General features: G+C 38.1%; 1 protein-coding gene across 1 annotated transcript in view; it reads right to left on the bottom strand.

Moving 5' to 3' along the window:
• LOC121437119 (collagen alpha-5(IV) chain-like) overlaps nucleotides 1–27985 on the bottom strand; it is a 191883-nt gene that overhangs the window by 85741 nt on the left and 78157 nt on the right. The window contains 16 exon segments of the mRNA XM_041636956.1: nucleotides 1103–1144; nucleotides 2259–2312; nucleotides 5563–5607; nucleotides 6639–6695; nucleotides 6781–6813; nucleotides 6815–6835; nucleotides 8219–8311; nucleotides 8477–8518; nucleotides 8609–8644; nucleotides 11683–11745; nucleotides 13041–13121; nucleotides 15176–15202; nucleotides 15920–15973; nucleotides 18414–18476; nucleotides 18558–18602; nucleotides 23580–23624. Of these exon segments, the coding sequence (XP_041492890.1) occupies nucleotides 1103–1144; nucleotides 2259–2312; nucleotides 5563–5607; nucleotides 6639–6695; nucleotides 6781–6813; nucleotides 6815–6835; nucleotides 8219–8311; nucleotides 8477–8518; nucleotides 8609–8644; nucleotides 11683–11745; nucleotides 13041–13121; nucleotides 15176–15202; nucleotides 15920–15973; nucleotides 18414–18476; nucleotides 18558–18602; nucleotides 23580–23624 (801 nt within the window).

Genomic DNA, 27985 nt, shown 5'->3' with positions numbered 1-27985 from the left:
TTGATATACAAAATGGGGTAATGGTCATGGAGAAGTACGCTGCACTCGCCTGATTTTATTTTCTAATTTTTTAAAAGAAAGATTACTTTCTGGAGAACTGAAATTCTTATTTAAAAATAAAAGTGAATAAAAATATCTAATATTTATGCCAGGCAGTGGTGGCGCACACTTTTAATTCCAGCACTCAGAAGGCAGAGGTAGGCAGAGTCTGTGAGTTCGAGGTCACCCTGGTCTACAAGAGCTAGTTCCAGGACAGCTAGGACTGTTAACCAGGAAAACCCTGTCTTGAAAAACAAACAAACAAACAAAATTATCTATATTTGTTCATTATGGCCTCATTAGGTTTGACAGTATTCTAAGTATTACTACCTGAGACATACTAGGGTAAGAGGAGCTAAAATGTCAGGGTGTATAGAGTAAGTTTAATCCACTCACTGCTGTGGATTCAATGCAGTAGAATGTCTGAAGAATTACCAAAATTTCAATCAAAAACATTGGTTGAACCTCAACAGCTATTTTCTTTTTAATCTTGACACACTTGAAAATGTACATGACTTAAATTCTACAATGAATGCAAATATGGTGGCAAATCCTCAATATCAGCTCCCCTCAATTATTCTTTCCTATAGCAATTTCTGCCTTGTTATCTAGAGGCCCCAGAAAGCACACACTCAAGACGAAAAGAGGTGTGAAGCAGACAATTATAAACTGAGAAAACCTGTTAGGACTAAATCCATGTTTGCCCAAAGCACTGCAGGGGAGACCACCAACCCTGGCTTTCCCCAGAGTTCTTTCTCGGGACCCTTTGTAAGCAGCAGTTGCACCACCTGCTGGTTGTTTGAGGAAGGGGTTGACAATCATGATACAAAACCACAATTTATAATTTGGGGCCTTAACTATGAAAACGTAACGCACAGACAGAACCATAGGAGGTTAGCACTACTGGATTTTTAAAAGTTCTAATGGCTTCTAAGCCAATAAAAGTTGGTAATGATTTCAAATTTTATGTCCTGTGAGGAAAAGGTAGATAGTATATAATTTGCATAAAAAATGATGAGGCAATATTAAATTTGGGAGATGAAGACTTAAGAGAAAAACTTACTAGTCCAGGAGGTCCAGGTGGGCCAATATCACCCTTTTGGCCCTGTTCAAAGCAAATGGAGAATACAGAATTAGTATGGATGACACAGAACACTGATTGCCTCAAGAAACAATTGACTTTTATAAAGGCTCAGAAGTCATTAATAAAGTTATCAAGTGCAAAGTACAACACGAGTTAATGAAATAACTTGTCTAAGCCTACAAAGACCTTGATGTTGTCTTGGATTTACTGGCCACATAATCTTGGCCAAAATCAGTTAACCTCTCTGCCTTATTTAAAAGCTGAAGACATTGGACAGACTTCTATCAGCAACATTCGTAGGCATGAAGAAGACAATATTCAATTGTTGTTCTATTGGCTAACACTCAAGAATAGATTTCTTTCTCACACTTCTAGCTCTAGGGACATTCCTCTGCATCATGAATTACTAATTGAGAAACAATCCCATTTTAAGTATTTGATGCTTCCCTTTATTCCAGTTATGTCTTTTAGGTTAAACTAAGACTTGGATCTGGTCTAGAGAAAAACCATCAATAAAATATGTAGCTTCAGTATACTTCAAGTTTGTTTTATTACTTCTTTTTAGTTTGGTTTGATATAAAGCAGTGAGAGAAGAGAGGGCACTGAGGACTGAATATTTTGTAATGGGCTAAAAGCAGGTTAACTCCATGCTTCATACATGCTTTCTGAGTCACGTTTAAAGTAAGTAACTAAATAAGTGACCATAATCAGGCTGCATCAGTCCAATGGGAAAGCTACAAAGAACTAGCTGCAGATTTACACACAATAATTGCACACAGAATGGAAAATGCTTAAAAGAGACATTCTAATTTTACAGCTCGAAGCTTTTTGAGTAAGAGAACCACTGAAATAGTGCCCAATCCTCTTCTTAAAAGTTGTGCTGACAGGGGTTTGCAGCAAAGGCACTGACATTATAATGGAAATGCAGTCACATGGATTTCCCCATAGGCACTGTGATATAGGGCAATGTAAGGAAATTTAGCAAACAGGGAATAAAAGGAAAAAGTAGGTAAAGAAGCCATGCATAAATATAAGTACTAATTATAATGTTTTCAGTTATAATTCAGTACCAACAGGGGAACTGTTTATGGTAGTAAAAGTAAAACCAGACACGTCAAAATGCAGACATTCTTACCTTTTCACCATTCCTTCCTGGTTCACCAGGGTAACCAGGATCACCAGGCAAACCCTTTAAGAAGGGGGATAGGGTGAATCACTAAACATAGCAAAATGGAAAGATGCTAAATAATCATGTTCTCCACAGAAGCAATGAAAATACCAATTACATCAGCCCATCAATAGAATAGGAGACACAATACATACAACTATTGCTATCTGAATTTCTACAAAGATGCCAAGAAAACACACTGGAAATAAGAAAGTATCTTCAATGAATAGTATTGGAAATCCTGGCTATCAACATTTGAAAGAGTGAAACTCGATTCCTATCTCTCACATTGTATAAAACCCAACTCCAAATGGACCAATGGCCCCAAAGAAGACATAACACCCCAAAAAAATGCTTCACCTTAGAGGTATGGGCAAGGACTTTCTGAATAGGAGTTCAGTAGAACTGAAAATAAAACCAGTAACTGATGTGGTAGTTTGAATGAATAAGTACCCCCTGCCATAGGCTTTACCATTTGAACACTTGTTGCCTAGTTTGTGGAGGTCTAGGATATACGGCCTTACTGGAGGAAGTATGGTACTGGGGCAGGCTCTGAGGATGCAAACCCTTGTCCCATTCCTAGTTTGTTCTCTCTGCTTCCCACTTGCAGGTCGGGAAATAAGCTCTCAGTTTGCTGATCCAACTGCCATTCCCGCTGCTTCTCTGCCATGAGAGACCGTCAACCCCCTGGAACTTAAGTCCAAACAAACCCTTCCTTCCTTCCTTCCTTCCTTCCTTCCTTCCTTCCTTCCTTCCTTCCGGAAGTTGCCTAGGCCATGGTCTTTTGGCACAGCAGTAGAAAAGTAACTAAGACAATCGACACGTGAGATCTCATTAACTTAAAAAGCAAAGGAAACTCATTCAACTGAAGGAGCAGTGCACAAAATGGAATAAAATCTTTGCCTGCTATACATTGTCTGACTGAGGACTGGTGTCAAGAATACACAAAGAACTCATAATACCAAATAAGAAGAAAACACGCAACCCGTTTAAAAATGGGCTGCAGAGTAAGAGAAAATTCTCAAAAGAAAAAAAAAAATGACAGGAGCTGGAGAGAATGGCTCGGTGGTGAAGAGTGCTTTCTGCGCTTGCAGAGGACCTGTTACTAGTTCCCAGCACCCACATGGTGACTCACGATCATCTAGAACTCCTTCTGAACTCCTCAGACATGAGACATGCACATGACACAACACATATATGCAAGCAAAACACATATAAATAAACAAACAAATAAATCTAAAACAAAAAAGAAAACAAAACATATGAAGGGCAATTAACAATGTATTGGTCAACACTCTTAGTGATTAGGGGAATTCAGATTAAAATGACTTTAACACTCAATCTCTTCCCAGTTGAAATGACCGTCATCAGGAATATCAGGAACAACAAATGCTTATGTAAATGTTGGGAAAGGAGAATATATTGTTGCTGCTAATGTAAACTAGCATAGCTACTTTGGAATTCAGTCTGGGGATTTCTCCAAACACCAAAAAACTAGTATACTATATTACATATTTTATATATATATATATATATATATATATATATATATGCAGCTATATCACGCCAAGCCATATGAGACTGTATATCTTACTACAGACATACTTGCACACCCATGTTCATTGCTGTTATACTCAGAGTACTTAGAAACTAGAGGCAGCCTAGAGTCCCAAGAACTGATGAATATAAAGAAAAATGGAATTATAAAATTTGTGGGTAAATGTATGGAAATGAAAAAAGTATTCTAAGTGAGAAAATCCAGTCTCCCAACTACAAATGCCACATGGTCTCTCATATGAGAATCAATTCTTTTTTATGGTATGTCTCATGTACAGTACCTGTGCAAACCAGGAAACAAGGAAAGAAATGGGGGGTACAGAGAGGTTGCTGTAAAGGATGGGGGGGGGGTGATAATAGACCAAAAGTAAAGAGAGGGGGACACTGTGTGCAAAGATTTAGTCAGAGATAGAGGGGCAAGACTGGAGAAATAAGGATACGGGTGTGGGAGGCTTGACAAGGATGAAGGGAATATCAAGAAACCATTTGGAAAGAAAGATGTTTCCATTTGTGTGGTAGCAGCTTGACTTGTGGTGGGATCTAACCAGTTGCCCTCTGAATGGATTCAAGACTCACTCAACATGAGGCAGGTCGAAGAGGGGAACGCAATGTCTGGTATAAGCCTGGCAAACAACCTAAGTCTGAAGAGGAAGTAGGCCCATGCAGTGAATGTCTTCTGATGGTTAACTTCCAGACCTAGCAGCTAATGCCTTCTAGATACCTCTGCTCATATCCACAGACACAGTATTCCCCAGCCTTAATCCTAACAATGAACAGCCTCTCCTAACAATGAACAGTGGTAAATGCAAACACGTAGAGCTGCCAGTGATACTGAATATAATAAGTGACAGTTGTGGGCCCAGCCACAAACAAGTGACTTATACCACCCCCTCGAAGACTCAGTGGACATTGTGGATGAGGAGGCAGGAAGTAGTAAGAACCCAAAGATAGGGTGAAGGGCTACTAAATGCCATCAGCAGCACTTAATTCCACTACTGTAATCATTAACTGACCTCAGCTGAATCTGCCTGTACTGCGACCAGTCCAGACAGAGCAATCAGTCAGAAAAGGAGGGGAGACTCATGGTGCCCCATCCTCTGCCGCTGAACGGCTGACTTTTAATAGATTCTGCAGGAGGAATCAGTCTTTAGTTATGTTCCCTCCTCTGCTGAGCCCTCCAACAGAGAGCCCCAAACTCAGTCTTACCAAGGGCCTGGATTCATCTTTCTGGGCCACAAACAAAATGAATGGACATGAATACATGCAAGAGATTTATGTGGAGGAAGGGAGGTGGGAGGCGAGTGAGGTGAGGGTGGTCAGTATTCAAGATGTACATATATGAAATGGTAAATAATAACAATAACAATGTGTGGTGTGACCAGCCAGTCTCTGCTCCTGCCTCCATGCCTTCCTTGCATGCTGCGTGTCTTCCTCACCATGGTGGACTGTATCCTTATGTAGAAGCTTTTATTATGTCATTACAGCAACTGGGAATGAATCTAAGATGATAAAGCATGCTAATTACATCTGCCTTAAAACTACAGATATTTCAAGTTTATATTCAAAGTGGTGATGATAATTTCCATTTCTTTAAGCTATTTCAAAACTCCATACTGTGTGCCCCTACCTTTTTACCACTACCTACAAATAGCACAAACATTACCAAAGATTTTTGTTGTTGTTGTTGTTAAAGGAAAGGGCCATAGTTACTCACTGGGATTCCCGGTTGGCCAGTCTCTCCATCTTTGCCTGGTTTACCCTGTACGATACAAAGAAATGGTGGAGCCAGAACAAAAATTTGTTATTTAAAAAGTAGAAAGTTAAGGACTATAGCAATCATTAATACTACCTTTGTTTTTTAAATTTTCAAGACAGGGAGTTTCTGTGGCTTTCAAGTCTGTCCTGGAACTAGCTCTTGTAGACCAGGCTGGCCTCGAACTCACAGAGATCGCCTGCCTCTGTTTCCTGCTGGGATTAAAGGCGTGCACCACCATGGGCCCAGCCTTAGACTTGTCTCTGCCTTCTTAGTGCTGGGATTAAAGGCATGCACCAGCACTGCCCAGCACATTAGTACTACCTCGAACTATATAAACAGACTTTATAATGACAGTTATTATAATAAGTTATACAAGTAGTGATATTTTTCAGGCAGTGAAATTAGGACTTAGAAAGAAACATACCCACATGAGTGTTGTAGAAATTAACTATGCAAAGATGTGTTATATTTGTTTATGCTGCAGAATATTACTTTAACTATGTAAATGTGTGTTACATTTGTTTCTGCTGCATTTGTTTAATGATGTGAGGATGTGTGTTTAATTATGTAAAGATACGTTGCATTTTGTTTACCTTGCCTGCCTAAGGCACCTGATTGATCTAATAAAAGACTGACCAGCCAATATCTGGGCAAGAGAGGGATAGGCAGGGCTGTTAGGCAGAGAAAATAAATAGGAGAGAGAAAAGAAGAAGAGAATGAGGGAGAAAGAGGGGGACATGCCTGGAGCCAGAAGCCAGGCAGCCACTGTCCAGACATGAGAAGCAGTCTAAGTAAGATGTACAGAAGGAAGGAAAGGCACGGTAAAAGACCCTGAGCCAAACACAGCTAAAGAGAAACAGATTAAGTTATAAGAGCCAGCAGGAAACAAGCCTAAGCTAAGGCTGAGCATTCATAACTAATAATAAGTTTCCATGTCGGGATTTGGGAGCTGGTTAGTGGCCCAAAAGAGAAAGCCTGGTACATATAGCATACTTAGAATTTTTATAAACACTACTAGTGATCATAACACTTACTCTTTTGCCTGGCTCTCCTGGCTCACCCTTTTCACCTTTCACACCACCTGGAGGACCCTGCACACAAACAGTAGTTTCATGAGATAGTGTATATCAGTACCAGTTCATATTAAATGATTCTAAAGCATCTTAGGATACTTACTGGAGGACCAGGTATTCCTGGAGGTCCAGGAGGTTCCTCTATCACCAGGAACTCCCTATTCAGGTATAGGGGAAAGCAAAGCACATTAGTACTAGAATATGTGTTCTCACTCTACTAGAACTCGGTAGAGTTCTAACTACTGAACATGTTTAATAATGTGAATTTTAGGTTCATCAGATATAAATAGACAGCAGAGTGTTTTAACTCAAAGCTGAAATTGGAACACAATATAAAATTCTTTCCTCACTTCAGTTAATATCTGGTATCAATACCAGCTAAATAACAACATATGTAATAAGAATTCTTTTCATTCATGTAAAGTATTTTACAATAAGCAAAAGAATATAAAACTAGAAGATTTGCCAGCTGCATAACAATGTATCTTTTCATAGATAATTAATTGGTTTAATTTGTATTGATAGTAGATTTTAAATATATTTAAAATCTTATCAGCATTGAAGTGAATTAAAATGCATATATCTTGTTTGTTTAAAGGTAGGTCAGTGTGCACTAAAAGAACACTTGGTCTTCTTTCATGGCATCAGAGAATGAAAGTATTATAATGACAATGTACCTTAGCACTTCCTGAGCTTAGCCATGAATATAAAGCAAGGAGCAAAAATAGAAACATCCCAAATGGTCGTCAGCAGATGAATAGGTAAGTAAAGCATTTACGATATCCACACAATGGAATATAATTTAGCCATAATAAGGATAAACTACTGCTTCATGATAAAATTAATTGAAATAAAAACATTAAGTCGTATAAAAACAGCCAGCAATGAAGACCACGTATTGTATGATTTTGTTTATATGAAACACCAACAATAGACAAATTTACAGAGCAAAGAGATAGAAAATGGAGAGTTAGGGGAGAATGTGAAATGAAAATTAATAGGCCTGCGTTTTTACACAGAGTAGATGAGAATTTTCTAAAAGTACACTGTAGAAACAGTGTGCCTACCTTGTGAATAGTAACAAGTGGATTATAGATTTTAAGGATTAATTGTTTGGCATAAAAATGATAGCCTAATAAAGTTAATTTTTAAAAATTTAATTATTTGAAGTCTTTGTTATTAAAAGAACATCCACATTTAAGAGTACATTTCTACATACAGTTTGTTTTAACAGAAAGCAAGGTTTTTTAAAAATTTTATAGAATTTTATAAAATTTGATTAAAGGAAATATAAGTGACAAAATTGTACATATTAATAATGCAGGATGGAGGTGCAGAAGGTAGAAGGGGGAGGACATGGAAGGAGAGGAGGGAGGGGACTGCACGCAGGATGTAAAACAAGTGAAAAAATTAATTAATAAAAAGAATGCAAAATGTGATATCTGAATATTCCAATGCACCCTGATATGATTCCCACAACCACAAACAAGATAATAACATAGTTATACCAAAATATCAAATTCCCCTCCCTGGGGACTCACCTGATCTCCTTTCTGAAATTCTACATCAATTGGTCTTTTCTGTTCACCGATCTGTCCAGGTGGACCCGGTGGGCCCTGAAGACCTTGTTCACCCTATTTACACAGCAAAACATACAGTGATATTTAGTGTCTACTAAAAGTAATAGTATAGACAAGCTATGTCCATTGGAAGAAACAGGGCAAGAAAAAAAGGCAGTCCAAATGAGTATGAATGAAGAAACATGAAGGCTGAGTAACCCACTCTTTTTCTTTACTCACTTTTTCACCTTTGGGTCCCTGGAAATTTAAGCCCATATTCCCCTGAAGAGAGAAGTTTCAGTTTAATTTCTCATTAATATTAAGAAAAACTAATCTATGCAAAATAAATCACGTAACAAGAAAGAACATTACCTTTGGTCCTGGTGGGCCTGGTGGACCAGGAGGGCCCTTAGAAGACACGGAAAAGAGGAAAAACATTATATTAAGATGTTTCTTTACAATTATTTGGTTTTAAAATGATTTTTAAGACTAGAGATATAGCTCAGTGATAAAGCAACTGTGTACTAAAGTGCAGGGCCACAAACAACCTATTTTTTCATTGAATTAATGTCACAGTTGAAATTGATTGAAACAATCTAGACAAATGTAGAAACTTCTGGTGACAGGATGGGAACTGACAGGGGGCAGAAAGCTAGGACTGATATGAGAGAGGGGTAAATAGTGCAAGTGCCAAAAACAAATAACTAATTAGCTTGAACAAACACGTTTTTATCAGAATATGGGTAACAAAGCACCTACAACAATGAAGTTGATTTTTAGGAAGCGCACGTTCTCCGCCCCCCCCCCCCTTTTTCTTTCTTTGAGAAAGCATTTCTCTGTCCTGGAACTTGATCTAGAGACCAGGCCAATCTGGAACTCACAGAGATCTGCCTGTCTCTGTCTCCCAAGTGCTGGGACTAAAGGCGTGCACCATGACACCTGGCCATGTGTTCATTTTTAATCCAGCTACGTTGTATGCAACTGTATTTGTGTTTCTGAAAATGTCTCAAGGCATGATAATTTAGACATTTCTTGGTCACCGTCCATAACTATACAGTAAGACCCAATTACTGAAGACAGCTTACACTTTGGCTGCGGTAAAGAGAGAAACCAATCTCAAACACACCAGGAAACTTTCTCCCTGCTGGCCAGATTTCATTGTGCCAGAAGGTTCTGTGTAAAGTGCTGGGAAAGAAAACACATCAAACGTATTGATGTGCAACAGTGCCATGACTGTTATTGGATAACTAACCATTTTCTGACTAGACTTGAGGCTTGTTCTGCAGGAAAGAATGCCATACCTCATACTGTAACCCTGGTCAAAAGGCTGTGGCTGGGGAGGGCTTAAGTCCAATGGTAGAACTTGCTATTGATATTTAGGTAAATGGTCATGCTGTCTACATGCATGGGTCTTTAACCTTGGTTAGAAAAGCTTCTTTTTTGTATTAGGGAGTAGTCAGTGAGAGACATATATAACTTGTCAAAGTTCGGAGACTAAGAAGCTGAGTACTAACTACTGCATACAGATTATTTTATTTACTGTAGTTCATTGCTGAAAGGCCATCATGCATTTTCCCTTTTCCCTATGTGTTTCACTGAGCATTTTTATGATGTCGTTTATCATGGAGAATGAAAAGGCTACTTGCTCAGTTGGATTTTGAAAAATCCAGGTTAGGACCAGAAAAGAGAAGATTTCACTAACATTTCTCATCAATTCTCCTTCCACTGGGCTCCCACAAACAGGCAGACAGCAGTGAACCCAGAATCTTTGCAGACAAAAGACACATCAACTGAGCTTATAGTCAGCCCAGAAACCTTAGCAGAAGGTGGGGGTGCATCTTTGAATGACACACTGATGTTCAAGGTAGACAAGAAGAAAGACCTTGCATTGGGATGCTGAAACACCTAACACCTGGGCAACAATCAATGATTTGAATTTCATAAACATGGAAGTTCTAGATGTGCCTTTGTTTTTAGTTTAACTATACACATTGTCATTTGATGTTGGAAATAATCAAACTGAATGAGACTGAAACGATAAAGAAAATGTCTGAAATAGAAAAAGCGAGCAACTGAGTGCTCAGCCCTAAACTGGACATCTGTATCAAGAGCCCTTCCTAAGGCTCAGGGAACACGGAAGAAGAGAAAGTAGCAGGGCTATCTGGAGGATGAGAAGGAGGGCTGTGAGTGTTGCCTTCTAGACATGACTTGACCATTGCGCTCTTGAACTCACAGAAACCAACCTTACCTACCCAATAACTTCACAAGTTCATACCAGCAAAAATCTTATTATAGATAGGGTAGACGACCTCCAGGCTCCACCCCTCATTGACAGTTGCGAGAGAAGGGGGCAAGCATCCTTTCTGGAGGATGTGGCCACTGATGGAATCCCCATTCTCCAGTGGATGGCTTCACATCCATGAACTTATGGGCAGCAAGAACTGTACGTAAGGGGTTCCTTTTTAAACCATGAGGTTGGGAGGGAAATGTTGACAGAGATAGAAGGAGAGTTAACGGGGTGGGTGATATGGTGATGAACATGATCATATTTCACGTATGAAATTCTCAAGAATAAAGACAACATTTTCAAAGGAAAAGTTAATTAGGCATTTGTTTGCCTATGTATGACATTTCTAATATAAGCACTCTCTGTATTTATGCATCATATCTTAGTGACACTAATAAGACTTTACTTCCTCTGTTATTGAACAAGGGTCTTTTGAAGGAATATACAGAAGTGTGGAGTGACTGGGTTAAGTAGTTTGCAAAGGTTAAAGAAATTTAGGGTTTGATAACAGACTCAGACGACGCCAATACTGTGAAGAGGTGCCATGGCTCAGAGTCCCCTGCTTTGCAGGATGTTAATTAAATAAAAGTGAAAGGGGGCATATTTAAGCCTTTTCTAAGGAGTTCCAGTAGATTCTTCTAGAATTTAGCATACATTATTTCCGCTACTTAAGTGTAAGAATCGATTGTCACAAACAAAAGTGCAGGTATAATGAAAATTGTCACTTAAATACATGGTGTATGGGACACAAAATGACATGTGAAAAATTACTTTGACAGGAATACAATTTTGTTGGCTTTTTAAAAAGAGGATGGCAGCAAAGATCTAACTCCACGACCAGAATGAAATCTAAGCATTACAAGAGGATTTATTATCTTTATTTTTTTCTGTGCAGGGCCTCATAGATGCTAAACAAGCATTCTCCCATATGTCCAGCTCCCATTTCACATGCTTATTTTTATGTGTGTCATTTTTTACCTGTATAAAAATATTGGGGCTTTGCTTTCTTGGGATTCACTCTTCACTACAACAGTCACCATTAAATAACAAAATTGAAGCCATGAATATTAAAATTAAGTTAACTTTCAAGTAATACAATTAGTAATCATATTTGTGCATCAGAAAGCAAAAGAGGAAAAATATAATCATAGAAACTTACCATTAAGCCTGGTTGTCCTGGAGGACCACTTGGCCCTGATATACCCTTGGGACCAGGTGGACCCTGTTATAAAGGGAGTAAAGAAAATGATGAAAAACAAAATCCCCTAAGTTTAACTGTTTATCTTATAAAAAAATAAATGTTTCTGACTTAAGTTATTTTCATAATCTATATCCCTGCGATAATATCAGAACTTAAAATTATACAAACAGAAGGGTTAAGTATCTTATATGGTAACTCAATAAAAGAGATTGGATACAGCTTTCAGAAAAACTGTGTTCTATAATAATAGATAAAAATATGATAAATGCATAATGAAAAACTATAAATAAACTACAACCAAACAAAACAAATGATGAATCTTAACAAGTCAAGAGGCACTATAGAAAATTACATAACTATCACATGTAATAAAGGAAACCTAATATAGTTTAGGGAATAAAGCTACTTTAGAATCAACAATTTAATCAGGACACTAGCTATATATTGAGAAAATACAAAAGGATGTGGCTGTCAAGTAAAATCACATTGATACAAAATTATTTGTGATGTTTTAGTTCTTAAACATTCTGTAGGGTTTGGGAGTATTCAAAGATGTTCACTTTGCATTGTATCAGCATATATTCTGCATGTACTGTTATATTTTTATCTTACAAATTCATAATAAACTCCATGAGCTATCAAGAGCAAGATTGAACAAACTCAAGAGAGTGTGACTGGTAATGTCAGGTAAAGAATGAAAAGAGAAAAACGAAAATAAAAAAAACCAACATTGTACTTTGGTGATCAAATAGCAAAATCTCCTGGTCTGTATTTTTGGTAAAGGGATTGATTCTGCTAAACTAGAAAGCACTTCCTTGTCTAAATATACTGAAAAGCCTTTGTTGGTTTTCTGTATATTATCTATAAACTAACAATCTTTTTGTAAGATTAGACCTGATATTTATCATACATAAATTGCACTCCTCCAGTCTTCAAAGTATGATCATGCATAAGTGATACTAATACAAATGACATTTTTTATATCTTAAGAAAGATCAATGATTTTTATTTGTTGAAAAGCACACTTAAAGTGGATTCTACTGCTATCTATAGCATGAGAAGAATCTAGGAAGTTATTTTTGATGCTAAACTGTACTGGCACATACACTAATATCCATGGACCATGGATATAAAGATAAACAAATGCAAATATGGCTTGTTAAAACCTCTCTGTCTCACGCTGTTTTTGATAGAATACATTGATGCCTTGTAAACTTCAAATGCTAATTTGTATAACTAAACCAGGGAGTACTGACGGACTTGCACAATCTTCTGATTTAATCATGCAGCAAGCAAGAAAATCCCTATATGCTTACTTGTATTCCAGGAGGACCTGGGTATCCTTGATCACCCTTTGGACCTGGCAGTGATGTCATGATTATACTACCTGGTTCCCCCTGAAAGAAACCAACAATGTGAGTTATAATCGTTATTATACATGAAAATCAGCAAGATCATAAATAGAAATCTGAGAGTTCATTTTAGCATATAAATACAGGGAAAGAATAAGCACACCGATAATTTCATGAACAAATTTACCTTCGAAAAGTAACTTAAGAAGTAGCCTTAGTATGCTGAAGTACCGTGAATTTATTACAAGTTTGTGACATGTTTAGATATTCACTAATTAAAAATATGTATTAGATATAAAACATTTGTGCAGAATTGTGTTAGGTTCTGGGTACTTAGGAATAAAGAAAGTAGAGCCTCTTTTTCCATTTGGCTAACAACATAATGGGGAAAAATAAACCACAGCAAGTATAACAAGATAGTAGTTCTCTCACAGTCTCTAAAGTAAAACAAAATGGCATAGTGATTAATATGTAATATAGAGAGTTAGCTAGGCAGTGAAAGAAGAGTAACATGTGAAAGTAATGAGTAGGTCTCAGCCTGCAGGATAAGTGTCATTTGCCACAAGTAGCTAAATGCTGTACTGACTCAGTGACAGAGTGCTTATCTAGCATTCATGATGTCTGGTATAAAAAAATAATAATTTTAAGTTCTCAAATGAAGTAATTTCAGACCAGTGGTACTAGTGATCCAGGTGACTTAAGATAAGGCCGTTGCTACAACAATACCCAGCATGACAAGATAGAGCGTTACTATTATGGAGTATCTGGCTGATCTCTAATTAGTTTTAAGGCTCACTCCACACACAATAGGAAACTCGTGCCTGGTAGTGTAAATCTGCCCAAGAGTCCATTGCTGGGGAGCTCATAGGCATCAGTGAGTAGACCTAGTACTATAATTTTATCAAATGGACAGAGTATCACACTGCCCACTAAATTCATATGTCTCTACCCATTAGATCTCATCCATTCAACCCTTAGATCTCAGGAGAGAAATTTCTTTGTGTGCTGGAGAATGGTTAATGCAGAAACTCACAACTGATCAAAGTACAGAGAATAAACATTAATGAAATGGTGAAATGTGTATCACATTCCTCCTCCTAAGATTTAGAGAACCATGGAAAGGGGTCAGAAAAATTACAAGCATTAGAAGTCAAGGACAAAACAAACAATTATCTTCTGGACATAATGCAATTCACGGTGTCTGTGGTTGCCTGCACAAGACCAGCACAAGATTAAGCCAGTCAACATTGCAGCGTGGAGGGAGGTGGGTCTCATGAAAGCCCTCCCCCATCGGAGAAGTGATTGATAGCAGATGGAAGCTGGAAGAGAGAGAATCAATTATCATTAAGGGTATGGCTCCGGACAGGGTGATCATGCGTCAGTAGATGGACCTATAGCCATGAGAATATGGACAGCACAAATTGAACTCAGTGGACTATGGGAAAAAGGGAGGACATGGAGTATGAGAAGGTGGAGGTGGACCTGGAAGAGTGGGGGCTAAATAGAAACAAAACATGTTGAATGTATATATTTTCAAGAATTAATAAAAACACAACTTAAAAGCCATGCAATGTACTGACACAAAATTTATATATATGGGGATTTAATGGATTGGGCAGGGTTATTTGAGGGTTAACAAGGCATGTCTTGCTATAACTACATCATCATTAATAAATACTGCAGACATTATTAATGTCACGAGTCATAGAGGAGAAGGAAGAGTCAGGCCAGTTTCTTGATGACTGCTAGACATAATACAATGAGTTTGTACTGAAGGTTACAGAACTCTCTGGTGCAGAAAAAACTATGAAACTAGAATGTTACAGAAGCTAGAGATAAAGAATATACACATTTCTAGAGAGAACCAACGGTTAATCCTATCAAAGTACAATACAACAAAGTCTAAAGGTGGCAGAAAAGAAAGATTTGAGCATAACACATACATTTTCAAGAATGTCAGTATAGAACATTATACTAATTAAAGAGAGTTTCTCCATGTATACCTGCATAACTTCTATATATACCCATTTGGAGGCAGAGACTATAGACTTTCTACATATTTTATTTAAACTGTTTATCTTATTAGCATGAATGCTTACCTTCATACCTGGGATCCCAGGAGGTCCCTATTATTAAAAAGAAAGAAGTGACTTTTATACAAATTGGGCAGGGGTAAACAAAAGAATACATGCTATACAAAAGGAAAATAATCTGAATAAACTTCCAAGGGGCAATTTCATAATATTTTATATTATAGGATTCTTATAGGTAAGATTTCTATCACTTAGCATGAATCCATGGTTTTATTCAACAGGAAGCCCTTTAAGCCACTTCTTTTATTTTTTAAATTTATTTATTTATTAAGGATTTCTGCCTCCTCCCCACCACCGCCTCCCATTTCCCTCCCCCTCCCCCGATCAAGTCCCTCTCCCTCATCAGCTCTAAGAGCAATCAGGGTTCCCTGACCTGTGGGAAGTCCAAGGACCGCCCACCTCCATCCAGGTCTAGTAAGGTGAGCATCCAAACTGCCTAGGCTCCCCCAAAGCCAGTACGTGCAGTAGGATCAAAAACCCATTGCCATTGTTTTTGAGTTCTCAATAGTCCTCATTGTCCGCTTTGTTCAGCGAGTCTGGTTTTATCCCATGCTTTTTCAGACCCAGGCCAACTGGCCTTGGTGAATTCCCTATAGAACATCCGACCACGAGGGGTACAGCCACTCCTTTTTTTTAAATACTCTAGTTTGCTACTTTAAATATGCGATTTGTTCCATATGAACAAACTTTGTATTCACACCTTTTCTGTTACATCTTGAGTTCATTTTAATTCTGAATTTTAGAACTTACTGGAGGACCTTGTAAGCCAGGAAACCCAGGACTGCCTGGAAATCCACGCTCTCCCTAGAAGGAGTTAAAAACAAAGAGTATAGAGAATGAAGAAACAGTAAATAACTGTATAAGTAAACAATGTCTCTCTTCAAATGCCATTTGAAACATACCAGATTACCAAAAATTCATTAGCAACAACTTCCCAATTATTTCAGAATCAACTATCTGTAGCAATTCAGCCTACCGAGATACTTTTAGCCCTACTCATCTTCCCCAACCGAAACTAAAGGAAAAACTCTACCATCGTAATTTGCTTTTCAAAACTATTTTGACACCATCACACCGAAGATTTCTGATTATTGTCACATTTAATAGTTAATGATTTGCCCCAATTTCCTAACCATGTGTTGTATACCTTCTGATTCCAAAGTTATCACTTCATTTTCTTTTATTGTAAACTATTTCAAATTATTTTTGTAAAAAGGAAAAGATGGCAAAGAAGAAGGCTATTAATATCACCAAGAAGACAGGAACAACATTTCTAGCAATCGCAGGCCATTGCAGTTTTAGGTACCTATTTTTTCTCATTCACTGTTGTAAAGTAGCAATATAGACATTTAGTTTAGAAAGCAGTTAAAATAGAGGGAGAAGAAAGAACACCGAAGCAAATTCTTTGCAAATACCCATGTATGCTATAACAATTCTGGGAACAAACCTGTCAGAAGGTTTAAAATGGGAAAATTACTACACCTTTGTGCTTTTGAGTATCAGTGGCTTTCTCTGTATCACCTTTTACACATGGAAAAAAAATAGGTCCAAAGAGAAAGGAATGAGTGTACATATCAAGTTTAGAAAACATTAAAGAATTAGAACCCATACATCGTGGATGCAGCATTCATAGTTTACATACCTAGTGAGAAATGTAAGAAAATTCTAATCTGGCAGTATGCACAATAAAATTATTTAATTTATATATAACTTATTACATAAATGATGCCTGCCCTAAAACATAAATTAATTGTTAGATATTGGAAAGGACTATTTTGTGAAAGGGTAAAAAGATATCTTTAATTATACAATATATACCTGCACATGCATTTGGCTTTCCTCTTTAAAGCTTTGAGTACTGGTTTTCTTGTTGCATAAGGCATGCTGGCAACACATATGTCCCACCCCCCCACGCCCAACCACACTTAAAAAAACAAAGAAAAAAAAACATATTTGTTCCACCAGAACAGGGTCAAGAAAGGAGTTTACTTCCTCATGAAATTGTTTATTGTCATAACTAATAATGATCCTATCATCAAAGACTGCCTGAACTAGAATGAAGAACACAAATAAATCTCTCAAATATTGATATTTGCCTTACAAATAAATCTATACATTAAAAATTATAAGTGTTAGGGCACACATGGTGCACATTTAGTTCCAGAACTTGGGAGGCAGAGACAGATGGATTGCTGTAAGTTTGAGGCTAGCCAAAGCTACATAGTGAGATTCTGTGTCAAGAAAAATGTTACTATTGGCAATCATTAAAGAGACCTGGGAAATACTAAGGTTGAAAATTATTGTGTTGGTTTTGTGTATGTTTTAAAGGTTCTCAGAAAACATGTTCATTGTAATGCAAAAAGTTAAAGTATATACCGTAATGTAAAAATACGGCACATGTCTTCATTAAAAATATATAGGGTAGATGTAGTTTTATAGAATATTATGCAGAAAACAGAAAATGCTTTAAAAAATAAATAGTGCATTTATGTAAAAGGAAATGCAAAACAAGAAAATAAGAGGCCACAATATATCATTTTACAAGAAGAGCAAATTTTCCTCTCTCTATTGCTGTATATTAATGTCAAATTTTTGACTCAAAACAAGAAAAGTGCCATTATCTAACAAATTCTTCTGCAGTTAAGTGAATCATTTTTGCTGATGAAAAACTTGTAGTTTCCCGGTGACAGCTAAGGAAGTTAAGAAAAATAAAGCATGAGTCAGTGAGATGGTTCAGTAGAAGTTTAGTCTTCTGCTAAGACCCAGACAGTTTGAATTTGATACCCACATCCCACATGGTGGAATAAAATAATCAACCCACGTAAGTTGTCCTCTACCTCCAAGTGTGTTCCAAGGCATACATGAGCCCCTTCCTCCACTGTATAAATAACATTCCATAAAGTTTTTAAACTCAAAACATAGACTATACAAAATATAGACAGCATCTATTTGTAAGGCAAAATTAATAAAAGATATTACCAGTATTATTTATAGCAACTTCTATAGTATGTGAAACACATATATCCTAATTCACTTTTAATATCCAAACTACTTTACATGAAGGTTTTGTAAGTAACCTCTAATCCAATGCACTATTGCCACTAGTTTGACAGGCTGAAATAAATCACTGATATCTACTATACTGAAAAGGCTGACTTAGACACAAAGTCACTTTATCGCTTTTCAGACTTTTAAATCTAGTATGATCCACATATTGTCCACAATTAAGCTCAATAAACCTCACCTTTGTTCCGTTGCATCCAGGGATACCTTGAGGTCCTGGAGCTCCATCATGGCCTGGCATTCCCTTTAAAAAGGCATACAACACACTTATAGCATCCCTTAATTATCTTTCAGAAGATCTTACAATAATCAAAATCATACTTACCGGAAGACCTGGTGTCCCCGGAAATCCTGGAAGTCCAGGAGGACCCTATAACAATAAATAAATCCCTTGAGGTAGTGACGAGGCGATTACCAACCACTGTTGTTTTAATGACCACAGAAGAGCTCTTTCCTTGAGATGTTTTGAAAATCCCTTTTACAGAAAACTAGAGGCTCCTGTTTCCAGGCACATTTGCTCCATTACACTTACTAGCTGCAAGCAAAGGCGTGGTGGAAATGTCCGTCTTAACACAAAATTCCTTCAGATCTGTGAATAATGAATTTACTAGGAGATAAGAAGGTAACAAATGGATCTTCCGCTGAGGACATTAATGTAACTAACCTCAAACATCTTTCAATTAAATTTCCCTTTCAGGACTGGCACAATCCAACTTGACAACTGTTTCTGTTGGCGAGGATATAGGGAAAATAGTACTCTCATCAGTACTGTAAACACAGACTCAAGTGTTATGGCAGAATATTTGGAAAGAGCTACCAAAATTGACATGCACATAACCTTTAACCTAACAACTCACTTCTATGTCTCTATCCCAGGGGCACACTATAAATTAGGGAACACAATATGATATTTAAGGTTTGTGTCTGCAGCACTATTACAGCAAGGTTTGGAAAAAATGAGCAGAAGACGTTTCTGATAGACTGTATGCCGGAAAGCAAGAAAGTCACAGTGACCAGTGACTTCGGTAAAAAGCATAGTGGGCAGGAATCAAACTTGAAAAGACTCCTACCAGGTCAAAGATGGGACAAAATGCGGTTCAAAAGAATAATATGCAGTGTTCTCAGCACTGTCTGCGAGTTTAATTAAGTCCAGTTAAGTCTACCGAGTAAGACTTTATCTCAAAAAGTAATAACTACAATTAACTGAAACATTGAATCAAATGTATTTTTAATGAAAAAAATCCTCAAAAAATCCTTCCTTGAACAATACTTCAAGTAGTTGTTCGAACAGTTCATTCATTTATTAACATTCCAGCTAAAATGGTGGCCTGAGGAAATTAGGACTGACTTAAAAATAATCTACAAATTGTTACCGTAAAGCAAGAATAGAGTGGCTAATCGTTACTGAAGCACGCTGAAGTTTTCAGTGGCAAAGTGAAAGACGTGAGGGATTTCCTTTAAAATATTTGCATAAATAGTGCTTGTTTAGAGACAAAATGTCAAAATGTTCGATTGTTTTGAAGATAAAACTAAGCACAAGGAAGTTGAATCTATTGTGTGCTCTCTGCATTTGTCTAAACGTAATCTTTTTCACTTTTAAACTGCACATCAAGAGTAATTTGAGTTGGCTGTTAGTATTCAGACACCTGTACTGACCTGACCCTGGGGTGTATGTCCTTAGCTGTAGCCACTAAGAGCTCCTCCTGTGCATGTTCACAAAGTTCCCTTTTAAAAGGGCCCTGCCCACCTCCCATCACTCTCTTTCTATCTCTCCCTCTCCACACATATTCTCCCACACACAAAATCAATCTCTCTCTCCCTTCTTTTCTTTTCTGACACTCCTGTCCCCGGAGGGTGGTCTCACCTCCTCCCTCACCCTTTTATCTTCCCTTTCCTCTAATAACGCCTCCAAGTGAACTCTGTTGCATGGTGTCTTTCTCTTGAGCACTGTTTTTTTTTTTTAATTACAATACCAGATGGTGGTGGCACACGCCTTTAATCCCACTACTTGGGAAGCAGAGGCAGGTGGATATCTGTGAGTTTGAGACCACCCTGGTCTACAAATCAAGTTCCAGGACAGCCAGGGCTGTTACACAGAGGAAACCTTGTCTTGAAAACAAAAGAAATAAAGAACAACAAGATAAAAGTAGTCTGTAAGCTGAGACCTAAAGATACGGCTACCATATCAAGCACTTCTAAAGTTATACTTCAGAAACTGGAACAGGGTCTAATTGAACACCTCCCAGCTATCTAGAAGCAGCCATTAGTAGAATGACCAATTCTTTTTAGTTTCCACAGTATGCAGTATGTATCATGCAGAAGCTATAAATGGCTATTGAGAGATACAGTGTTAGTATTATAAAGAGCTTTAACTGTATATATGTGCATATATATATATATATATATTTACTACAAAAATCAGTGATACCTGACAAATTAAACTAACGGTTTCGACTTTCTTAATTTTTTCCAGACTGTATCCACAGCAGTCATAAATGCCACTTAAGAAATTTACATGGATTTTTTAATTTGGTTTTGAATTTTTTTGTTTTGAATTTTTTGGAGACAAATTCCCAATTCTGTACAAAATGCTGGCCTGGAACTCAAAGCAATCTTCTTGTTCTGAGTATTCCAACTGCTAATAGTACATATACGATGTGCCAATCTGGGATACCACATGGCACTAAAAAATTATGCACCCAATGGAATATTTTTGAAGCTTTGTGCAAGATTTATTTATCTAAATGTTTGACTATCAAATAATTACAATATTTTGGGGGTGTAATAATAATTCATATATGAGCAGGCACCTAATAGTCAAAGTAAGAGATATTATGCTATAAACAGAAGTTTGGAGCTAAAAGAGACCTTGGAGATACACTCTTTACCTTTAGCAGTGAAGCAACTGAAGGTCAGAGAAAATAGATCTTGTCTTTGGAAAAATCACCACTATTAGTAATAAACCACTATCCTCTAATTTTTCTTATTATTCTCTTTGGGGGTTTTGAGACGGTTTCTCTGCATAACTCTGCCTTTCCTAGAACTCACTCTATAGACCAGGCTGGTCTTTAGCTCATAAATCTGCCTGCCTCTGCCTCCCAAATGCTGGAATTAAACCATGCCTCAGTATTCTATAATTCTAAAAACAGCCATATGCATACCAGCACTGAAAAAAGGTAGGCATTAGCTGTCAACTTGACAGAGTCTAGAATCACCTGGGAGATGACATGTCTGTGGAGGATTATCTTGATTACATCAATTGATGTGGGAAGACATCGAAATTGTTGGCATTTACCTTAAGCAGGGGATCCTGAACTGGATAAAATGGAGAAAGTAAGCTGTACACTAGTATGAATGTATTCACCATGTTCTGCAGCTGATTGTAAAAGTGATGTGACCAACTGTTAAAAACTCTTATTGTCCACCCTGATGGACAGCTTGAACTCATGAACTGTAAGTCAGAATAAACCCCTTCTCCCTTAAGTTGCCTTTATCAGGGAATTTTTTTTCATTGCAACAGTAAAAGACGGACATTGGTAACTAGAATTGGAACCATTGTTGGAATAAAACTGACCATGCAGTTCTCAGGCCTTTAGAGCTGGTTTTCAGGAGGAATGTGGAAGAGTTAAAATAGTGACTTGGAAAAGTCCCTGAATGCTATAATCAGAGGATAAAGCCTTTTCTGCTGGGAACTTGGAAGACAAGAACACTGGGGGGGGGGGGGGGATGTGTAAAGCGGAAACTGGTCATTGAGATGTCAGAGTGAAAAAGGACTCTAATTAGCAACTGGGCTAGAGGCCATTCATGTGATATTTTGGCCAACAATCTGCCTCTATGCTGCTTATTAAAAGTCGATTGAAGGTAAATTTCAAGATAATGGGTTAACTTGTTTGGCAAAGGACATTTCAATGCAGGAGAGAATTCAGTTTAGTATTGGTAACATAGCTATAATTGTTACAAAGTTCAGAACTACTGAAAACAAACATCATACATTGCATCAGGACAAAAGAAAAGGTGTCCTGAAGGCAAAACTCCAGTCACCAGAGGTCCTTCAAGAGCTAGCAGTAGAACTTGGCAATGTAGCTCATTTGAGAGACATGGAAGCTTGAAAAAGAATGTAAGGCCAGAGGATTTGTGGTGTGGTTGAAGTTCCTGCAAAGAAGCCCTAAGAGGCCAGTGTGTGAAGTTGTAAAGGTAAACCATAAGTTACAGCTAAGACAACAGGATAGTGGAGATACCAGGAATCATGGACAGCTGCCAAGGAAAGCTGTGGGCATAGAATTAAGCCAGCCTAGGAAGAGTAGATGTGTGCTTCAGGGGGCAGAACTGAATGCATGGGGCGGATCAAGTGGTTTGGACTCCAGCTGATGAGACTACAAATCCCAGAGTTTGGACTTGAAGCTGCAGGATCTGATGTTTGTTCTGTTTGATTTTGTTTTATGTTGAAGTGATTATTGTGGCTATGTCTGAGTTCTTCTAATTTAGAATAGGGGTATTTACTCTGTGCCAATATTATGCTGGAAGTATATACCTTTTTTTTTTTATTTTACAGACGCTCACAGTTAAGACACTGAGGACTATGGGGACTTTAGATGTTGGATTGAATGCATTTTACATTATATTATTCTCATGGGTCTATGAGAGCAAGGCATGGAAAGTTATGGCTTAAAAGTGATGGGTTTAGGTGTCAAGCTTAGAAGGAGTAAAGTTGTAATATTTTATTTTAGCTGTCTACCTGACAGAATCTATAATTACCAGAGAAACAGCTATCTGGACATGCCTGTGAAGATTACCTTGATTACATTAATTGGTATGTGAAGATCCATTTTAATTGTGCTCAGGATCGTTCACTGGGAAGGGGATCCTGGACTAGATATGATAGAGAAAGAAAAAGGGGCACAAGTATGCTGGTTGATTTTGGCTTTCCATTGTGAAAGTGATGTGATCAGTTGCTTCAAACCCCTGCTTCCTTGACTTCCCCACAAGAAAGGATATTACCCTTCAATTGTGACTCAGAAAATAAACGCTAACACGAATAGGGAAAATTTCACAGGTCCCCACTCTCAGACAAAGGAAGAACTATAGATAATTACTTTTGAGAGAGGGTGACTTAATGATCCCCAGGGAAGAGCTTTCTAATTGATTATCCAGTAACAACTGCTCAGCCTTGAAATAGTAAACATTATTACACATAAAAGCAACACTAAATAGATTCAACATGTTGTATCTAATATATTTACATGTGTGTACAACAATAACTAGTTTATCATTGTTGTCTCCTATCATTTCGCGTGTTTTTATCTGTTGACATCAACAAAGCATTTACCATACACTGCCTATTGCTTACCCTGATTCCTTTTGGTCCTGCTGGCCCGGGAATTCCATCATCACCCTGAAAAACACAATATGTTAGTTCTTTTGTCCTTCAAATCAGTCATCAAATGACTAATTTTCCATTATAGCAGCCTTAAACTTTGTAAAAATATCTGAAAGTTTGTGTTAAAATTATACACCCAAAGAAGGTTTATTATTAAGAGTAAACACACTTATAAATTATATGAACAACATCAAGAAAAGTCATTATTTTACTGGGGAAAGCGCTGCCATGAAGATGAAGTTTTACATGCATAAAGTTGTATGCAAGGCATTCAAGAAAAAGAAGATAAGCTAGCAATGCAGCTATTTCCCAAATCATTTGTGCAATAAAAAAAAAGAATGGAAGGAAGACAGCCTCAAAATTTTGACTATTTCTATGGCATATTTAAGCTGCAGTTGTACGTGCTGTTCTTGAATTTCTGCTTTTATCTTTTCATTTATTTCAGAAAGCACCTTCTACTGGCAGAACTTAACAATCATGAACTCGCTCTTCCAAATTCTGCTCTCTACTCCTGGCAAATACTCCCTAACCATTTCAAGTCATGCCTGTATCACTGACATTTTTAAATCTACCTTAGTGAATTTTTGTTAAGGATTTTCTTTTAAATTTTTAATAAAGAAAAACTAATATTTGATATAAAGTAGCATATCCACAGGTTCTGGCAGCAAAGATATGGATATTCTTAATGAAAAGGCCATAAGTCTCCATGAAATATTCTCCTTTTTAAAAGTTTAATGATATACTCATTCCAAAGCAGACACAGTTACAAGAAGATTAAATGAATTCCGATTCCCAGTTAAAATAACAAGAGGTCTTGTTCAATAAATATTTTATGCCTGCTTACTGTAGGCAGAAATAAGACAAGAATCCTTCAACATTGCACCAGTTAGATCAAGCAGCAAGGTTAAAGCAGAGGAATAATTTTAGGAAAGAAACTTGGAAAGCTAGAAGTTATGGAGGACATCTATCATCTCAACACTCAAGAGCCTAATGCAAGAAAATGGCCACAAGTTTGAGGCCAGCATTATCTACATACAGAGTTCCAGGACAGGTAGACCACAGAGTAAGACTATTTTAAAACAAAACAAGAAAGAGTGGGAAAGAATGGAGCTGAGGTTATACCTGGATAGGGCATTTGCCTAAAACCTGCAAGGCCCTGAGTTCAATCCCTAGCACTACATTAAAAAGGAGAACATTTTACAACGGAGGAGATAAAGCCACGATTTGCAAATGATATGACTGTATGCCTGAAAACCAAGGTATTTAAACTACTATAACAATATGATGAGTTTACAATTATATAAAAAGCTAACATTAAAAACTCAAAAGCCTTGTTATAGGACCACTTTAGGAGATATAATAGGAGAAAATATCCCACCTATACATGTTAAAACAAAGTATTCTGTAGTGAATTTAACAAGAAAATGCACAAGATTTATAAGAGCAAAAGTTTAAAACACTTGTGAAGTTCACAGACAAATGAGTAAAAAAAGAAATTCCATGTTGTTAAATAAAGGAATTCAACATTTTAAAAGTAAACCACAATTTTTTTTTTTTAGAAATTTTATACAATGAAAATAGATTTAGCCGAATCCTCGGGGCACCCAAGCGGGCGGGAGTCTCTTTGTTTCTATGGCCTGCCTGCACCAAGCAGGGTAGGCGCTTTGTTTGCAACCTGCCCACCAGCACGGAGGCCTGATCTCTAGGCGCCAGGAGACCCAGCGTTGGGGTGAGTTTCTGACCCTGCAGCGCCAGCCTGGGAAGGGGAGTTCGGAGGTTCCTTGGCCCCCTATCCCTCTTGAGCTCTAGGCAGGGCCCCCACTCCCTGCATACCTCCTCTTTCTTCCTAGCCCACCCAGCTCCCATCCAGAACCCTCCCCAATTTGCCCCACCGCCCTCTTTCTGCACATAACATCACCCAGCCCAGCCTGTCTGGGCACTGGGTCCGAATCCTCGGGGCACCCAAGCGGGCGGGAGTCTCTTTGTTTCTATGGCCTGCCTGCACCAAGCAGGGTAGGCGCTTTGTTTGCAACCTGCCCACCAGCATGGAGGCCTGATGTCTAGGCGCCAGGAGACCCAGCGTTGGGGTGAGTTTCTGGCCCTGCAGCGCCAGCCCGGGAAGGGGAGTTCAGAGGTTCCTTGGCCCCCTATCCCTCTTGAGCTCTCGGCAGGGCCCCCACTCCCTGCATACCTCCTCTTTCTTCCTAGCCAACCCAGCTTCCATCCAGAACCCTCCCCACTTTGCCCCACCGCCCTCTTTCTGCACATAACATCACCCAGCCCAGCCTGTCTGGGCACTGGGTCCGAATCCTCGGGGCACCCAAGCAGGCGGGAGTTCCTTTGTTTCTTTGGCCTGCCTGCACCAAGCAGGGTAGGTGCTTTGTTTGTCACCTGCCCATCAGCACGGAGGCCTGATCTCTAGGCGCCAGGAGACCCAGCCTTGGGGAGACCCAGCATTGGGGAGAGACAACGTTGGGGAGATCCAGCATTGGGTAGGCAAGGAGACCTGATCCGGTAAAGAAGATCCATAAGGGAGCATTTGGTAGAAGAGATGGGTAGACGCCAAGGCAAGAATTCGCCCAACAAGCTGAAAAGCAACATGAAGCCACCAGAAACCAGCGACCTCACAACGGGAGGACATGAAAACCTTAATCAAGAAGAAGTAGAAAAGGTTGACTTCATGAAAGTGATTGACGCCCTTAAACAGCATGTAAAAAATGCCCGTATAGAAATGGATGAGAAATATAACAGAAAGTTTGAAGAACTGAATAAATCAGTGAATGATACCCTAGAAAACCAAAAAAAAAAAAACAATAAAACAGATAATGGAAACGGTGCAAGACTTGAAAACTGAAATGGAGGCAAAGAAGAAAACACAAAAAGAGGGCCGGCTGGACATGGAAAATTTAAGTAAACAAACAGAGTCTACAGAAACTAGCATAACCAACAGAATACAAGAGATAGAAGAAAGAATCTCAGATTCTGAAGATACCATAGAGAAAATAAACACTCTGATCAAAGAAAACAGCAAGTCCAACAAACTCTCATCACAAAATATTCAGGAAATATGGGACACAATAAAAAGACCAAACCTAAGAATAATAGGAGTAGAAGAAGGAGAAGAAGTGCAGCTCAATGGTCCAGAAAATATATTTAATAAAATTGTAGAAGAAAACTTTCCCAACCTAAACAAAGATATACCTATGAAGGTTCAAGAAGCATACAGAACACCGAATAGGCTGGAACAAAAAAGAACATCCCTTCGCCATATAATTATCAAAACACAAAGCATACAGAATAAGGAAAGAATATTAAGAGCTGCAAAGGAAAAAGGCCAAATTACTTATAAAGGTAAACCTATCAGACTTACACCTGACTTCTCCATGGAAACCATGAAAGCCAGAAGGTCCTGGATAGATGTACTTCAGAAACTAAGAGACCATGGATGCAAGCCCAGATTACTATACCCAGCCAAGCTTTCATTCACTATAAATGGAGAAAACAAAATTTTCCAGGATAAAAACAAATTTAAACGATACGCAGCCACAAATCCAGCCTTACAAAAAGTAATAGAAGGAAAATCACTAACCAAGGAGTCCAACAATGACCACAATAACTCAGACAACTTGAGACCCTTCACCAACACAAATCAAAGAAGGGAAACACACAAACTCTACGACTAAAAAAATGACCGGAGTTAACATCCACTGGTCATTAATATCACTTAATGTCAATGGACTCAACTCACCTATAAAAAGGCACAGGCTTAGAGATTGGATAAAAACAGGATCCAACATTCTGCTGTTTACAAGAAACACACCTCAACCACAAAGACAGGCACCTACTCAGAGTAAAGGGCTGGGAAAAGGCTTATAAAGCAAATGGACCTAAGAAACAAGCAGGTGTGGCCATACTAATTTCTAACAAAGTTGACTTCAAACTTAAATCAATCAGAAGAGATGGAGAGAGAGATTTTATACTCATAACAGGAACAGTTCAGCAGGATGAAGTCTCAATTCTAAACATCTATGCCCCTAATTTAAAAGCACCCACGTACATAAAAGAAACATTGCTAAAACTCAAGGCAGCCATCAAACCGCACACACTAATAGTAGGAGACTTCAACACTCCTCTCTCACCAATGGACAGGTCAATCAGACAGAAACCTAACAGAGAAATAAGAGAATTAATGGAGGTAATGAATCAAATGGACTTAACAGACATCTATAGAACATTCCACCCAAATAGGAAAGAATATACCTTCTTCTCTGCAGCTCATGGAACCTTCTCAAAAATCGACCACATAGTCGGTAACAAAGCAAACATCCACAGTTACAAAAAAATATTAGTAACCACCTGTGTCTTATCAGATCACC

The sequence above is a fragment of the Microtus oregoni genome, unplaced genomic scaffold, assembly GCF_018167655.1.
Source record: "Microtus oregoni isolate MIOR12 unplaced genomic scaffold, Mior012 000050F_ref0000143, whole genome shotgun sequence".
Taxonomy (NCBI): Eukaryota; Metazoa; Chordata; class Mammalia; order Rodentia; family Cricetidae; genus Microtus; species Microtus oregoni.
The sequence above is the reverse complement of the archived record's forward strand: the minus strand, read 5'-3'. Positions and strand labels throughout refer to the sequence as shown.